Source organism: Hippocampus zosterae, unplaced genomic scaffold (genome assembly GCF_025434085.1).
Source record: "Hippocampus zosterae strain Florida unplaced genomic scaffold, ASM2543408v3 HiC_scaffold_193, whole genome shotgun sequence".
Lineage (NCBI taxonomy): Eukaryota > Metazoa > Chordata > Actinopteri > Syngnathiformes > Syngnathidae > Hippocampus > Hippocampus zosterae.
In genome coordinates, this window is record NW_026262806.1 from 26019 (window position 1) to 42232 (window position 16214).

The 16214-nt window shown below is 59.5% G+C and overlaps 4 protein-coding genes and 1 non-coding gene across 5 annotated transcripts; 2 read left to right on the plus strand and 3 right to left on the minus strand.

Annotated features, from left to right (window-relative positions):
* Nucleotides 1–791: 791 nt before the first annotated feature.
* On the minus strand, nucleotides 792–863 carry trnaq-cug (transfer RNA glutamine (anticodon CUG)). Its single transcript has one exon. It is a non-coding gene; the product is annotated as a tRNA-Gln (tRNA).
* A 2521-nt stretch (nucleotides 864–3384) lies between these two features.
* Nucleotides 3385–3946, minus strand: LOC127594532 (EEF1A lysine methyltransferase 1-like). Its single transcript, XM_052056384.1, has 2 exons — nucleotides 3758–3946; nucleotides 3385–3723 (listed from the first exon to the last, which is right to left on the minus strand). Exons 1-2 carry the CDS (start codon nucleotides 3944–3946, stop codon nucleotides 3385–3387), a joined length of 528 nt encoding a protein of 175 aa, XP_051912344.1.
* A 2309-nt stretch (nucleotides 3947–6255) lies between these two features.
* LOC127594533 (uncharacterized) lies at nucleotides 6256–7123 on the plus strand. Its single transcript, XM_052056385.1, has 2 exons — nucleotides 6256–6732; nucleotides 6797–7123. Exons 1-2 carry the CDS (start codon nucleotides 6256–6258, stop codon nucleotides 7121–7123), a joined length of 804 nt encoding a protein of 267 aa, XP_051912345.1.
* A 5085-nt stretch (nucleotides 7124–12208) lies between these two features.
* On the minus strand, nucleotides 12209–12631 carry LOC127594534 (uncharacterized). The gene has a single exon (XM_052056386.1). It carries the CDS (start codon nucleotides 12629–12631, stop codon nucleotides 12209–12211), a length of 423 nt encoding a protein of 140 aa, XP_051912346.1.
* Nucleotides 12632–13610: 979 nt separating this feature from the next.
* On the plus strand, nucleotides 13611–14781 carry LOC127594535 (serine/threonine-protein kinase Nek5-like). Its single transcript, XM_052056387.1, is given in 2 exon segments — nucleotides 13611–14216; nucleotides 14218–14781. Coding segments are annotated over 2 exon segments (1170 nt in total).
* Nucleotides 14782–16214: the final 1433 nt, after the last annotated feature.

Below are 16214 nucleotides of genomic sequence, written 5' to 3' on the forward strand. Positions count from 1 at the left end.
ATCGCAAGATCCACGAGTTCCTGGACTCGTTCGCGAGGCCTACGGAAAGTCCTTTCAGAATGGTCTCACCCGCGCGACTGCCAGTTTCCGCCAGGACAACGAGCAACAAGCCGAGGAGTATCGCACCAAGATAAAGAGCTTCTGCGGAAGAAAGTGAGGGAAGAGACCGAGAAGCGGGAGGACAGGGAGCTGGCTGAGCAGAACGAACTACTGAAGAAAGACCAGCTGCAGCTGCTGAAGCGGCTGAGCGCCAGCAAGGAGCTGATCCGCCAGCAAAAACTCGAGATCGCTGAGCTGCAGCACTCCGAGCGGTTTTATCGGGATAAATGCAAATCCCTGCTGCGAAGCCAGTGCTCTGGTGAATCCAGCAGCACCAGCCTGTTCCCGACCCTGCCGCCGCAGCCCGTCCGCAACACCCCCCGGCGCACAAGGTCCTTCCGGCATTACTGATCATCCATGCAGCATCTGGCTCAGTCTCGAGGCCCGGCTTTCGGTCATCCTGCGATTCCGCGATTTTATTGAGCTGCGGCAACGGGCCAGCGAGTGGGGATCAGCGGCTCTGGCTCTCCTAAGGTTTTGCAGAGGGAAGCGACCCTGCTCTCTAGCTCGCTGATGCTGTGCCTGACCTTGCGCCGGAACTAGCGCTTCTGCTCGGCGCGGGTCTTGGCCGGGTCTGGTGGGATCGGTGGCAGGGGGTGGCGAGCCCTGCCGAGCCAGGCAGTGAGCCTGGTGAACCTGCGCTCTACGCGGTCGAGGTCGCTGAGGAGGGCCTGGCGAGAAAGCATATAAAAAGGTCATACCGAGATTTGAACTCGGATTATTGGATTCAGAGTCCAATGTGCTAACCATTACACCATACGACCTGTCTGCCCGCCCCCACCAAGCCACATCAGATCATATCACGAACCGCAGGGTCTTCCGCCGCCGCTGCAGGAACGCCCCCAGCAGCACGTAGCCCGCACCCAGCCCGCCCGCCATCCCCCCCACCAGCAGGTAGTTGAAGCTGGGCGGCACGTGGTCGAAGGCCCCGTCCCGGGCTGAATCGCGTGAAGAAGAGGTCTCCGCCCCAGAAGACGTGCAGGCTGGTCGACTCGAACTTGCTGTGGAACACGGTCAGTCCTCGCAGTCCTTCCAGCAGGTAGTCAGCGGTCAAGTAGCTGCCCTCGTGCAGCAATCAGGGCGTACTGTATGGCGGGTATTCGGGCTGCTCGAAGACCTGTCGAGAGGGGTCGAGGGGCACGGCCGCCGGGGACTGAACAGCTTCTGCTCGAGCCGGTAGACCCGGTTTTCACTGGTGACCACGAACAGGTGTTTGTTGAGCAGGCCCTGGCGGCTCTCCACAAAGCGGAGTTTGCGCACCGCAAAGGGCAGTGAGTACTTCTGCTGCCGGATCACGATCTCGCGGGGAGGCGGGGTGCTGGAGTTGAAGTAGAAGCGGTTGATCATCTCGCGCGGGTCCTCGATGAACTCGTCCAGGTAGGCCTCGAGCACCCAGAGTTCGTAGGCCAGGTTGCGGATGTTGAAGTAGGCGACCACCAGACTGCTCTCGGACATCTCGACGGAGATGGCAGCCGCTCCGTGGGCTGTCGTAGGGCTGGTTGAAGCGCTCCAGGATGCGCCCGGTGCTTCCCTCGAGCAGCTGCAGGGTGAGGGTCTGCTGCCTGCGGTTCAGGGACAGCACTGCCAGCTTGCTGTTGTCGAGGTGCTTGAAGAAGACCCGCGAGTGGCTGTAGAGCGGGGCCTTCGATTGGTGCGCCAGTCGGGCGAGGCACTTCCACCTTTATGATTTCGCCTGGGGTCTGCACCCGCCACGCCACCTCTCCCTCCAGCACTCCTTCCAGACTGTCCGAACCCTCTTTCTGACACTCATCATGGCCTCCTCTCGAAACATGCCCCGCTCGAAGTCGTACACGAAAGTGCGCTCGCCGTCCACAAACGCAGCAACTTGTGCAGGCGGTGCTGTCTCAGCGAGGGCGAGGAGAGAGCGATTTCGGCCACCTGCTGCAGAGGGTCGGGGCCCAGGACTGAAGCCGAGCTATGGTCAGTTTGTGGGCAGAGCGGTAGGTCAAGTATATAGATTCCTGTGGCGATACATGCCGGTATAGTTGTTGCCCTTCGAGCTGCAGCTGCCCGATTTCACTGCCGTCGAGGAATCCAGCCGATAGAGTCTACCACCTTTTGTCAACACGAGTAACTGCACCCGCAGCTCGCTCTCGGCTTCGAACTGCTCGCTGTCGACCAGCGAGGACCACCCTGCTCCGCTGCCCAGCGCTCTGGAGACACGGTCAGCGAGGCTGACCAGCCACTGCAGGTCGTCCTGCAGCCTCAGCCAGAGCCCTTCGAGTGCTTCGGGCAGTGACTGCCTTCTCCCCTCCTTGAGAAGCTTGAGGACCTGCTGCTCGTAGCGCCGAGTGGCCTGCTCGTCCAAGGGGAACGGCAGTGACTCGATGAACTGGTGATAGGCAGCTCCTCGTCTCTGCGCCAGATCAGCTGTTCTGCGTGGTAGAACGCCAGGATATTCTGCTGGTCCCACCAGCCGCTGCTATCCGGTGCGCCACTCCCCCACTGCCTCGGTGCCGGGACAGCCCTTCTTCTCCTTCTTCAGAGTCCAGATGCACCTGTTGCCGGCTCGGTCCTAGGCAAGCACTCCTTGCGAATGGGGGGATAACACCCTCAGCCCTTCAAGCGGGGTGAAAGTCCCTGAGGAGCTGACAAACCCGTCTTCGAATAGCAGAATGCTCTCAAACTTTACCCTTCCTCGGTACGAAGCCCGTCTGATACTCACCTATTTGTTGAACTCCAGTCTTTCGCGGGCCGTGCTAGGCAGCTGTAGGGTGTAGAGCCCCTAGTGGTCAACACAGAGGGCAGACCCGTCTGCCGCGGGCGTGCAGTCTACGGCAGAGTTTTCCGCTGTAGGATGTCCCCAGACTGCTTGGAGATGCTGCCGTAGGCCAAGTCCGATAGGAAGAAGACGCTTTCGGAGTTGGGTTCGATCTCGGCCCAGAGAGGCCTGCCGATGTGCCGGCGGGCCCACAGGTGCCGGCCCTTGTCGGCCTCCTTGATCGCCCCGACCGCGCAGAAATAGAGCGGCAACAACATTATCAATGACCGAAAAACTGAGCTTCCAGAGCCAACTCGAGCACCTGCAAAGGAAGTACCCCGGGGCAGGGCACGCCGACATCAGCCGCTGGGAGTTCAGCACCAATGTCCAGCGGGACACTCTGGCCTCCCACCTGGGCCACTACAACCGCCTCCTCTACCTTTCCGCGGCGGAAGGCGAGCCGGTGGCGCGGCTTCGGCAGCGGATGCTGCTGGAGATGGTCAGGCCGTGTGGGCCTGCACCCCAGTAGCGGCCGAAGAAGGGGCAGTGGCAATGATGTGAGCTCAGAACCCGATTTCCTCGTTGACAGTCTCGAGGGCCTCATTCGTGAAGTTCGCGAAGAAAGAGTACTGGTAGACCAGGTTTGGGATCAGCGGTCTGAAGGTGGCCCTCTCCACCCCCAGCAGCTCACGCAGCAGGTCTGCGTTCTCGTCGATGGTCGAGCAGAGCACCCGGGCGTCTTTGGCGCCGATCATCCGCACGGTGCGGGCGTAGGCCTGCCAGACCTCTCGGGTGATGAAGGGAGGATCGATCAGAATGAAGGAGAAGCGGGCTTTGAAGTGCACGGGGATGTCCTCTGCCCGATTAAAGTCGTAGGGAAAGTAGTTGTTCCCGGCCACCTTCTGGAAGGCAGGGTCTAGCTGGTGAGGGCGGCACGTCGAAGAGGAAGCAGCGATCACGGTCGGGCCCCTTCACGGAGCCGTAGACGGAGGGGCAGGAGAGGAAGCACACCTCCCCGGGCGAAGCGAGGGCCTGCTCCGCCAGGAAGGCGATGGTCTTGGCCGAGTACCAGTACTGGTTGAACTCGGCCTTTTCCTTGTGCTTGACCAAAAAGGGATTCTTCATCAATCAAAGCTCAGCCCAGTTTGCGGAGGGGGTCGGTGCTGATCCTGCAGCCGAGCAGGCACAGTCGCTGCTCCTTCTCCTCGGGGAAGCAGGTCGCCCCGTAGACCGCGTCCACCACCTCGCTCTCCCCCACCGCGAAGTTGAACTGCTTCAGCTTCGAGCTCAGGGTGCCGAAGCGGCCCACCTTGCCCTGCTTCGACACCATCACCAGGTACTCTACCAGCCCTGTCTCCGAGTTCACCGCCCCTCCGAAGTTCTTGAGGAAGTCGCCTGCGGGCAGGTCGTAGGTGATCGCCTGGGCGTTCCCGCCTGGGTAGGTCAGCGCTCCCTTGATCTGGCGGCCGTCCTTCTCGTATGTCATGGTGATTGCGCTCACCGCCCCCTTGAAGACCCAGACCGTGGCGCCCACCACACGGCTGCCCGGCGGCACTGTGTCCTCGTCCGAGAACCTGACTGCGCCCGGCCGGAGCATGCCTCGGTCGTCGGTCTTTACTTTGGTGTCCCACTTCTTGAGTTCGGGAGGCTTTTCTTCCTGAGGCGAGACCAGTGAGAAACTCGGCTCGGGCTCGGGTAGTTCGGCCTTGAGATGCTCAATGCTGCCGATGGGGGATTCCGCCTCAGGCTCGGGCTACGGCTCAGGCTCGGGCTCGGGGTAGTCCTCAAGGATCTCCTCCTTCTTTTCTTTTCCGAGCTTGCGGAGAACGTCTATCTTCGCGCGGAGGGCCTCAATGCGTTTGTCCTTGTCCTTGAGCGAGCCGTTCAGCTTTTTGGCGTCGTCCTCGGTCTTGCGGATGACCAGGAGGAGGCTGTCGATGTTCTTGAAGTACTCGTCGTGCTCGCGCTTGAGGAGCTGCTTCTCGCGCTTGAGGATGGCCCACTCCTGCTCGCTGATGTCGGTGGGCTCGATGACGGGCTCGTCCTGCTTCTTGATGGAGGGATGGAACTCGTGGTTGAGCTCGCGGAACTTCGTCTCGAGCTCGATCTGGTAGGCCTGCTGCTTCTTGTACTCGACCTCCTGCTGGCGGTCCTTAAAGCTCATCTGCCTCAGTTTGGCCTTCAGTGAGTCTAGCTCTCGACGGTAGTCCTAGAGCGTGGCCTGCAGCTGCACGTTGTCCGCCCCCAGCGACAGCTCCCGCGCCTGCATCTGCCGCACGTTCCGCAGCGACCGCATCTCTTCCTTGACCTTCTCGATCTCGTCCGACCGGAACTTGATCAGGTTCTCGAGGTCGGTGAGCTTATGTTGGGTGGCCTCGCCAGAGTCCTCTGCCCGCAGCCGCGCCAGTACCTTCTTGCAGTGCTCGATCTGGCTGTAGGCGTTGCGCAGCTCGTTGCGGATGTGCTGGTCCGCGCGGTCAGGCGGGCTGGCGGGCTTCTTCTTCTTGACCCGCTTTTTCTCGATCCGAGCAGAAAGCTCCTCAGAAATCAGCCGAAGCTCCTTGCGCAGCTAGTCGTTGCGTTTGGACAGCTGACCCAGGTAGCGGTCCTTCAAGAACCTGGAGCGCACGTCCTCCTTCTCGCGGACTATGGTCGAGTAGCCCACCATCTGCCGGGGCTCTTTCTCCTGGGACTCCTTCTCGCGGGGCTCGAGACTCTTGTCACGACTGGCGGCCTTCATCTCCCGGAGGTAGGAGGGGAGGTCGGTCTGGAGCGAGATGTCCAGTCGGTTTTCGCTGTACCTGCTCATAATAAATGCCTTTATTGTGTCAGCTCAGACCCCTGTCTCCACAGTCTAGACGGGCTTGTCTTTGTCCGCGTCCTTTTCTGCAGGCTGCTCGGCCGGCTAGGCCTGCCCCTCGGCCGGCTAGGCCTGCTCGTCCTTCAGCAGGGGGTTCTTGCTGTTCTTGAAGGAGAACTCGATGGGCGGGCCTGGGTACTCGGGCGCCTCGTCGTCAGTGTCGGGCTCAGGGGGCTTCTCGGTCATCCTCAACAGGAAGTTCTCCTCGAAGTCGGCGGGACGGGGTGGACCCTTGACCACCTTGTCGTACTCCTCCGCCGAGGAGTAGTGCAGCAGGAGCTTGAAGTCTGCGAGGGCGTTGCGGAGGATGTCGAGGCTCATGTCAAAGTTGCGGAAGTCGGGGAGGGGGCCGTCGAGGTCGAGGTGCTCGAGCTTGGTGATGATTTCCTTGCGCTCCTGCTCCTCAGGGTCGGGCTTGCGGGCGGGCTCGGGGTGGGAGTGGCCCTGAGGCTCCTTGTCCTTCTTCTGGTTCTTCTTCTTGCCCATTTGAATTAAGTTGTTGATAATGTAGAAGAAATAGGACATCACGATCCTCAACAGGTACTTCGAGAACGACTGGCCCGAGCCCGACCAGATGGTGGTCGTGGTGGTCTTCAAGGTCGAGGACTACTGCTCCTACGTCAAGCTGCTCGAGTTCTCGGGCAAGGAGGGCGCCATCGCCCCCAACGAGCTCACCCGCTCCAAGTCCAAGCGCAAGGGCCACTTCAAGGCCCTCAAGGTGGGCCGCGTCGAGGTCATGCGGGTCCTCAAGGTCGACAAGGTGCGCGGCTTCATCGACCTCTCCAAGAAGTCGGTCTACCCGAAGGACGAGCAGCAGGCCAAGGACAACTACGCGAAGGTGCGGCTGGTAAACTCGATGCTGGTGGGGGTGGTCGAGGCCACCAAGTGCGACATCGGCCTGCTGTACGAAAAGATCATTTGGCCCCTCCACCGCAAGGGGGTCAGCCCCATCGACTTCTTCAAGCACCACCAGGATGAGCTGGACCTCATCAAGGAAGTGCCCCCTGAGCTCATCGCCCGGCTGAAGGTGGAGATCGACCGGCGGCTCAAGGCCCGTGGCTTCGAAGATCGTCAGCTCCATCGAGGTGTCGGTCAGTCACTTCCGCGGCATTGAGATCATCAAGGAGGCACTGTCCGAGGGCGAGAAGCACCAGGTCGACGACCTCTCGGTGCGCTACACCATCCAGGGCTCACCGGTCTACCTGGCCTCGGTGGAGACCATCAAGGAAAAAGCAGGCAAGGAGGTTATGCGGGAGGCCAACGAGCGGGTGCGGGAGGTGATTCTGAAGTACGGCGGCAGCTTCAAGGTCAAGGAGGAACCCAAAGCGCTGGGCAGCCGCAAGGACGACGACGGGAAGATCGAGGAAGAGGACGAAGAGTCTGAATCCAGCGACGGAGAGGACTCGGGCATGGGCAGTGCTGACGAGGATGACTTGGCATGATGCATTATTCGGATGTCTCACTTGGCGTACTTGTTTGTCCACTCTCGAGCCACCTTCTCGAACGTGCCGTTGCGGTGGGCCTTGCAGGCCTCCTCGTTGATGGGGTGATCCAGCTCGGGCATGACGAGCATGGACTGGATCTTGTCCAGCACCCCCACCACCTTCTTGGTGGGCAGCCACTCGTCGGAGCCGATCATGTCCTTGCAGATTTCGCCGTCGTCCTCCTTCACGTTCGGGTGGTACACCTTCGTGTCAAAGGTCACGGCCGGGAACTTGAAAGGATAAGTCTATGGGAACCGGAACCGGATTTGGAAGCGGCCGCCCTCGTAGGGGGAGCGGAGGGCCCGTCCATGGTGACGACCCAGTCGAAGAGGTTGCCGGCGGCCTTCTCGACCTTGCAGCCGGGCTTGGCAGCGCACTCGGCCAACTCCTTTTCGAGCCTTTTCATTTCGGATTAGGGGAGCCTGTTAATAATGCAGAAGGAGACCCAGCAGCAGCTGCGGGAGTTCGAGAACCTGCTGGAGAAATGTGGGGTGGTGACCAGACAAGAACAACCCGGACGCCCTCTCCCAGATCTACAAGATGATGAACTACCGCACCGGCACCGTCAAGGGCTAACGACTTTCGAACGAGGAAATCAAGCGCTTCCTCAACCGCGGCAAAGAGCCCTCCGAGTTCGACATGTACGACGACATCCTCTACTACGACGAGGCCAAGATCAAGGAGCTCGTCCTGCGCCAGAACTTCCTCATCGCCAAGGGGTTCTTCGACCCCCGCGAGTATTTCCAGACCATCCGCATCGACAACCTCGACGACAAGACCATCGACAACAAGATCAAGCAGATGTTCCAGTGACCCCACTTATCATCTCAATATATGCCCCGCAGGACCGGCCCTGGCCCCGCCTGCCCCATCTCCGCCCTCCGCCAGTTCGTCGCCGCCCTGTCCCCAGACCTCTCCACGCCCCAGTTCAGGCAGTAGGTCCGCCGGTTCGTCTGCGCGTGCAAGCAGAAATATCTACTCAGCCAGGACTTCGTGGTCGAAGCCTGCATCCAGACCAAGGTCTGTGTGGGTTGCGAAGACTGGCGCCACGCCCAGTCGGGGCTGCTCTGCGATGTGTGCGAAGATTTTTACCACCTCGGCTGCGTCGGCCTTAAAGCCATCCCTGTCGAGGAATGGGTCTGCAAAGCCTGTCAAGCAAGTTCCGCAGACGCAGAGCCGGCGCGGGAGAAGTCGCATGAAAATACCGGGTTTTGTGTGCTCTGCAGAGAATAGATCGTGGGCGAGGACTGCGAACACTGTTTCGAGAAGAGCGAGCTGGGCACCTAGAAGCTGCTGGACTGGCGATTCCTGGGCCTGCTGATGCCCCAGGCCAGAGAAATCCCCCTGATCGATCTGGAGACAGGCCCCAAGCAACGCGAATGTGAGCTTCACCTGAAGATGGCTGCCGAAGTCTCGAAGTCTCTTGAAAACAAGTGCAGACTGTCTTTGCTAAAGGCCCTGACTGTCAAAGGCCTGAGCTTCACGGACGAGTTGATCTACAACACGGACCTGCAGAAGAACGACCCGCGGAATGAGCCTTGTCTCCGCCCCTGTGCACCCGGGACATCGCGGTGATCGAGCAGGCCAAAAGACGGTCTAGGTTTGGCTACTATGGTCCCTTTTTCGTGGAGTTCGACCCTCGGATCAAGGGCTACTGCGTGATGGCCATGCGCAAGGTACCGGCCTGCACCTTCGTCTGCGAGTACGTGGGCGAGGTCTGCGAGGCGCGGGCGTGGCTGTTCAGTCGCAACGACTCGATCATGGACCTGGTCAACGCCCCCGAGAGCAGGGACAGCCTGATCGTCGTGCCTCACCTGAGCACTGGCCTCTGCAAGTTCATTAACGGCATCAACAACAAGCGCGGGCGGTCGCCGAGTGTGGTCAGCGTGAAGGTCTGCATCGACGGACGCGTGCGGGTCATCCTGGTCACCAAGCGGGTCGTGCAGCCTGGCGAGTAGCTGCTCTTTGACTACAACGAGGGCGGGCTGTGGAACTATGACACGGATGATTTTCTGTGATACAATTCACCGCGCGTGCTTGCGCGCCCTATGCTTTATCGCTCCGGACACCCACCCCCCGACAGCCAGCAGCGAATCCCCGATCAAGGCGGCCGCTCCCTGCCCGAAGGCCCTGAGCCCCTCAGCAGTCTCGCTGACAATCCGCCCTCTCCGCCGAACGGCGTGCGGCCTTCGAGGAGGCTCGTCTGCTGCAGACTGCATGCGCTCGGTCTACAGCAGGGAACGGTCGCAAGTGGATAGAGCGTAGTCCTGGCTGTCTTTGAACTCGCAGTCGCTGAGGGGCAGGTCGAAGGACATTGTGAAAGACATGGGAGCGGGATCCTCCGTGATTGAGAAGAGGTGCGAGATGGCGCAGAGCGGGTTGGGGCGCAATAAAATTTACTGTTAATCCAGACGCCTTTGAAGCTGAGAGATTTAGCATTCCAGCCTCTCGATCTCAAAGCAGCTCTCATCCAGGCTTGACAGCAAGGCCGAGTTCTGTCTCTCCAAATCCTGGATTCTGCCTTGCTGGGCAGCCAGCTGCGTTCTGAGTTGCCGGACCGCAATTTCGCCTTCCTCGAGCCGGTCGTAGCACCTGCCCTCCAGTTCCTCCAAATCGCTGAGCAGGCCGAAGACCGTCTGTCCCTGTCCCTGGCCCCGCATTTGCATGAGGCCTTCCTTCAGGCGTGTCAGAAGAGGTTCCATCATTTATTCGATAGTAATCAGCTAAGTGTAGTCAGCTTAGGGTTCGGCAACGATACCTCTCCCAGCTGTGCGATCATGGACTTGAACTAAGCGAGGTCGAGGGCTTCGCGCAGACGCAGGACCTCGCGCTCGGTCTCGGTGAGTTTGCGGGTGAGCAGCTGGACCTTCTGTCGCTCCTGGGCGAGGAGCAGCTCGAGGGCCTGGCGATCTGCCATGTTAATTTTATTGCTGCTAAACGCGCCGATTCGAGCCAGGATTAGATAATCAAATATGAATTTCATCAAGGGGCTCATGGGCTATGGCCCGAAGGAGAACATTCCCCCATCCTTCGACAACGCCCTCAGGGAGTTCTCTGCTAGCTGCGCCCTTAACGTGGCCATCGACGGCAAGTCCACCGCCAAGTAATTTCCTTACCAGGCCCTCCATCGCCACCGTCACTCTCGGGCCAGGCGCGGTGGTGCGATGTCAGACGGACGAAGTGGTAGAATAGTTTGTCCTGAAGAAGGAGAGCCAGCCCGTGCGGTACAGGTCGGCCAAGGAGTCACGATCAAGTGGACTGAACTAGCCTCAAGTGCCTTCAAGGGCAGGAAGTCGGTATCCTTAGAAATGGATTGCGACAAGGCTGCTCTGTTCTGCGACCTGCTGGCGGCGATGCTGGCGGAGAAGGAGGCCCCCGCGATCAGGCCCGGGTAGACAGACAAAATCTTCACCTCGCTGGACCACGAGCCCTCGTACGCTGAGGAGATGGACGAAGCCGTGTCGAAGGCACTGCTGCGGCTGGCAGAGTTCGAGTCCACGAAGATGGTCAACTCCTGCAAGATGTACAGGGCCAACAAGGAGGGCAAGCTCATCCTGGAGCAGCAATACTGCCTGCTAGTGGTCCGGGAACAGCCCAAGTACTGCTTCTACTGCTACGTGCTGCTGCCTGGGGCAGAGCTTGACTCCCACGATGAGCTCAGCAAGGGCACCGAAGTGGTGTCTTTCTTCCCCATCAGCTCCTCCCTCAACTACGAGGCCTCCAAGGCAGGCAACTACTTCAAGTACTTCGACTGCTACGGGCCGGATTCAGTCATCCGGGTGCTTGAGTTCGACGGTTACGGGGTGTCCCTGCAGCTGAGTTTGATGATCACCCGCTGCTGCTGGGAAGCCCGCAACGGTGCCTCCTTCGACAGTGCCCTGAAGGAGGAGGACCAGCTATCCGAGGAGTACGACTACCCCGACGTAGAGGAGCAGCAGGACGTGGCCTCCCTCGCGGCCGGGCTGGAGAACCTGCACGTGGCCAACACCGCAGTGGTGGCGGATGAGTTCAAGGAGTTAGAGTCCGCCAGCGATGAGAAATACAGGGACTTCCGGGCGATTTCGCAGCTCAAGCGGCTGGACATCGCCCTGATCACCAACGGGGCCCGCCATCGAGGTCTATGGAGAGCACGACGGGGATTTCAAGAAGATCACCCAAATGAAGGAGCTGAAGGACAGCACGGGCAGGCGCGTGGTCCCGTCCAGGATCCTGCCCCTCAAGGGCGAGACCAGAGCCTTCATGCTGGACCCCGAGCGGCCTGCCGACGGCTACTACGTAGACATGGGCAAGGAGACCATCATCTCCGGGTTCAGCAAGATCACCCCCGAGGACCTGCTCGCAGTCACCCACCGCAACAAGCTGGACCAATTCGACGAGGTCGAAGTCTTCTACGGGATCACCAGTCACGGAATCTACATGCTCGACCCTCGAATCGACTCCTGCATCGGCTTCAAGAAGAAGTACAAGACCGACACCCAGTTCTCGGCGATCGGGTCCACGGGCGACGGCAACTTCGCAGTGGGCAACCTGCAGGGTAACGTCCGGCTCTACAAGGAGGCCGGTCAGGAGGCCAAGAACAACTACGTGACCCGCCCCGGAGACCCAGTCATCCACATCGAGTGCAGCCGAGATGGCAGCCTCGTGCTCGCCACGTTCGAGAACTACCTGGTGTTGATCCCCAGTGCCGACGAGGACATGGGCGACGCCTTCCGCGAGAAGATCCCGAAGTCCAAGCGCCAAGCCCCTCGGAAGCTTAAGCTGCGGCCCGAGGACCTGATGCAGGGCAAGCTCAAGGAGGCCAAGTTCACGAAGGCCAGGTTCGACGAGGAGGAGAAGTTCGTGATCGCGGGGGTGGGAGAGTACATGGTGGTGTGGGACCTTCTGGAAGCGCTGAAGGGCAGGGTGCACAGCTACCGGCTGGTGGACGGCGAGGACCAGCTGCGAGAGTGCCAGTTCCTGATGAAGGACCCCAACAAGCTGATCGTGGTGTCGGACAGCAAGGTGCGGCTGCAGCGGTTTGCCCGGTGATGCATGATGCTTGAATCAATGGCCCAGCCCGCGGATGATCTCTTCCCGATCCAGGTCTGCGTGAGTGACCGCCTGGATGTCCTTGGCGATGCCGACCAGGTGCTTGTTGAACAGGTCCTTGCTCGAGGCGAACAGCATCCTCCGCTTCGGCTTGGTGCCTTCCGGGGACCACAGGATGAAGATGATCTTGCTCATGTGCATCCCGTCCTTGCTGTCGAAGTTCAGGTCGAAAATCCCGTAGCGCAGGTCGTCCTCGGGCATCTTGGCGGTGAACTCCTCGTAGGAGGCGCCGGGAGCCCCGTGGACTCGACGAACTAGTGAGCAGGGGACGATTTCCTCCTCCTCGCTGATGTTGAGGACGAGGTAGGAGAACTCCTTGCCCATCTTGAGTTGTTCGAACTTGTCGACGCACTCGTCCCGGATGTTGACCTTCATCATCTTCAACTAATTATTAACCGATCCACTCAAAACTTTATGCTGTACCGCCCCTCGCCCTACAGCTCGTCCTCGAAAAACATCCCCTTCCAGTAAAACGCCTTGCCCTCCCGCTTCCCCTCCAGCCTCGTCGCCCCGCACTTCCGCCCCTCCCTGAACACCGAACTCAGCACTGCTCCTCCCCTGAAGCTTACCTGCCCCTCTCCCTCCAACTTACCCTTCCGGAAGTGACCGATTGCCTTCGCCCCGTTCCTGAATGAATATTCGCCTCTGCCGCTATAATCGTCCTCTTCAAATTAGCCGGCATACTGTTCGCCGTTAGGCAAAGTCAGCAGCCCGCTGCCCTCCCGGAAGTCACTGCGGTACTGTCCTTCAAAGACCGACCCGTCCTTGTAATAAGCCTTTCCGGGTCCGTGGCGCATTCCGCCCGAAAACCGACCTTCAAACCTGAGCAAATTGTCCACTCCTCGGTACTCGAGACAGCCTGCTCCTTCAAAGGCTCCCTGCAGAAAAGAACCGTTATAGATGAACGACTTGGTAGTAAGTTTCCCGACCCCTTAGAACAAGCCTTCCGCGAATTATCCTTCATAGGCCACTTCGCTCGAAGCCAGCGAGCCTTGGCCGCACAGCTTGTCCCCCTGAAACCGTCCTTTCAGTACCGTGCCGTCCTCCAGAGTCAACTCGCCCTGGCCCTCACGGACATTGCTGCTCAGTTCCCCTTTGTAGATCGACCCGTCTTGGTAAAGGACGGTGCCAATCCCTTAGGCTTTGTTGTTTCTGAACTGCGTGCACTCGATGGTGACGCCGTTTCGTTTGTCGGTCAGTCTGCCCTGCTCGAAACTGCCCTCCCTGAAGTGCCCTTCCAGCCGCGACCCGTCTGCGAATGAGTACACGCCCGTCCCGTGGAATCTGCCTGCGGAATCGAGCTGTCCCTCGTAGAGGTGGTTGTGCCTGAGCAAGACCCTGGAACTCATGAATTTGAATGGAAAATAACTACGAGAAGTTGAAAGTGCTGGGAGAAGGGGCCTACGGGAAGGCCTACCTGGCCACTCGCAAGGACTCTCGGCAGCCCTACGTGATAAAGCAGATTGACCTGAACTACCTGTCCGACCGGGACCGGGAGGAGACGATGCGGGAGGCGCGCATCCTCGAGGCCCTCAACCACCCCAACATCATCAAGTTCAAGGAGTCCTACAAGACCCGCTCCAACAAGCTGCACATCGTCATGGAGTACGCCGATGGCGGGGATTTGCACCGTCGAATCCTCAGCTCCAAGGGGGCGCACTTTCCTGAGGAGACGATCCTCCGATGGTTCACGCAGCTATGCATCGCTATCAAACATATCCACGAGAGGCGCATCATCCACCGCGACCTCAAGGCCCAGAACATCTTCCTGACCAAGGAGGGCATCGTGAAGGTGGGCGACTTTGGGATCGCGCGGCAATTGATTTCGTCTCTCGAGAAGATCCGCACTAAGGTCGGGACTCCATATTACATATCTCCGTAAATCTGCTCCTCGCAGGACTATTCTTCAAAGACGGACATTTGGTCGTTGGGAGTGCTGCTCTACGAGATGTGTGCGCTGAAACCCCCCCTTCGACGCGAAGTCCTTGCCTGCGCTGGCGATCAAGATCAGCAGGGGCGAGTACGCTCCCGTCCCTTCCCTCTACTCCAAGGAAATGAAAAAGCTTATCGCTGACATTCTCATCGTGGACCCAACCGCCAGGCCCTCCATCGAGCAGATCCTTAAAATGCCCATCGTCAACGTGCGACTGAAGGAACTTTACGACCAGTCGGACCGCAGCAAGCCCACCAGGGGAGAGAAGTCGGACCGGCCCTTTTCCGCGATCCAGCACCCCTGCAGTCAGATGAGCCTGGCTGGCCTGAGCCCCCAGTCACAGACACCTACGGGTTCCAAAAACGTCGAGATCAATGTGCGAAGAAAGGTGCGGGATGACAGGCACAAACACAAAGACAAGGAGAAATCAGACAGGACTGAGCGAGTCAAGAGACTTGACAAGCGAGACATCTCCGAGCCCGTCCTGAGCATCATGGGCACCAAGATCGAGAAGTCCATCCACGTCGAGAGGAAGAAGCCCCGCAAGGAGTGTGCAGAAGAGCAGTGGCTGGAGGAGGTGCACGAGGACCTCTAGTAAATAATGGGGGTGAAGGCCAAAAACTGTGAGGCCATCGAAATGGAGATGAAGCAGAGTCTGAGCCTGGTGCTTGCCAAGTACGCCAACGAAAAGGTACGGGAGGATTTCAAGGACTAGTCTCCTCTTGATACTCTCAAGGAAATGGTCCAGGGCATGCTCGGCAGCGAGATGGAGCGCGCCCAGGAGGCGCTGGGGCGGATGATCGAGCGGCGGCCGGAACTGCTGCTGGACGACCAGGAGCTAAAGAACGTGGTGGCCCCGGGCCGAGAAGATGCCCTAGGCCTGCTTTTCCTGCTGCACTCTCTACAGCATTCTTGAGTCAATAGAATAATTATGATGGAGGCCAAGGCCCGGCTGATCGCACAGATTAAGACCAGCAGCTACAGCACAGATCTCGAGCGGGCAGTCGACTTGGTCCTCCAGCTCTACCAGTCCGTCCTCGTCGAGCTGGCCAACCACCTCGACCGCAGCAAGCAGGCAGCCCTGCTGCAGCTGGTCCAGTAGAAGCTGGGACTGCAAGAGTCGCAGGCCCGCATTGTTCTACAGGCCATTCTGGGCGAGTAGGTCAGCGGTGATAAAAGCGCACTTCAGTCGGCTTACCAAGCAGTGCTGAACGGGAGCAAGAAGGAACTTGAGGAAGCCAGCAAGTACTTCACTCAGTCGATAGAAAGAGTGAAAGATTGCTGCGAGTAGTTTGCCAAGTCAGATAAGTATCAAGAGCTGTGGGACTATAAGTCCCTCTCGGTGCGGACTAAGTACTTCGCCTTCAGGCCCACGCCTTAGCCCAGCTCTCTTCCTCGAGAAAGGAGCCCCAACGACTGGAAAGATGGGTTCCGCAAGGACACCCTCGCGGACGGCAGCGTCTATGAGGGCATGTGGGCCAGCGGGAACAGGCATGGTCAGGGCAAACTGGTTTCGCCAGAGGGCAGCACCTACTAGGGGGAGTGGAGGAATGGGAAGGCCGAGGGGTTCGGAGTGTACAATAACTCGGAGGGAGTGGCGTATGAAGGCGAGTGGAAGGACGATTTGGAGGAAGGGTATGGGGTCATGAAGTGGCCAGACGGCAGTCATTACCAGGGGCTTTTCAAGACAGGGGTCAAGCATGGGAAGGGAGTTTATCAGTGGCCTGACGGTAGCACCTACGATGGGGAGTGGCGAGACAACAAGGCCCACGGGCGGGGCACGCACCGGTGGGCTGACGGGCGCTCATACACTGGAGAGTGGGCCTGCGGGAAGATGCAGGGCAGCGGCTGCTTCTGCTGGCCGGACGGGAGGCGGTACGAAGGGTGCTACCAGAATGACCGGAAGCACGGGGCAGGGCTGTTGATCGACGGGGAGGCTTTAATCAAGGGAGTGTGGGTGGAAGGCGTGCTGTCGAAGAGAGAGAAGTGAATGGATTCGCAGTCACTACTGCTCCTCAAGCTTGCCCT

Excerpts from the sequence above, each read along its gene's own strand:
- LOC127594532 (XM_052056384.1), bottom strand. The coding sequence starts at position 3,946 with ATGAAGAATCCCTTTTTGGTCAAGCACAAGGAAAAGGCCGAGTTCAAC. Across the intron at positions 3,724-3,757 it reads ATCGCTGCTTCCTCTTCGAC|AAGGTGGCCGGGAACAACTA; the intron begins GTGCCGCCCTCA and ends CCTGCCTTCCAG.
- LOC127594533 (XM_052056385.1), top strand. The coding sequence starts at position 6,256 with ATGGTGGTCGTGGTGGTCTTCAAGGTCGAGGACTACTGCTCCTACGTC. Across the intron at positions 6,733-6,796 it reads AGATCGACCGGCGGCTCAAG|ATCATCAAGGAGGCACTGTC; the intron begins GCCCGTGGCTTC and ends CGCGGCATTGAG.
- LOC127594534 (XM_052056386.1), bottom strand. The coding sequence starts at position 12,631 with ATGATGAAGGTCAACATCCGGGACGAGTGCGTCGACAAGTTCGAACAA.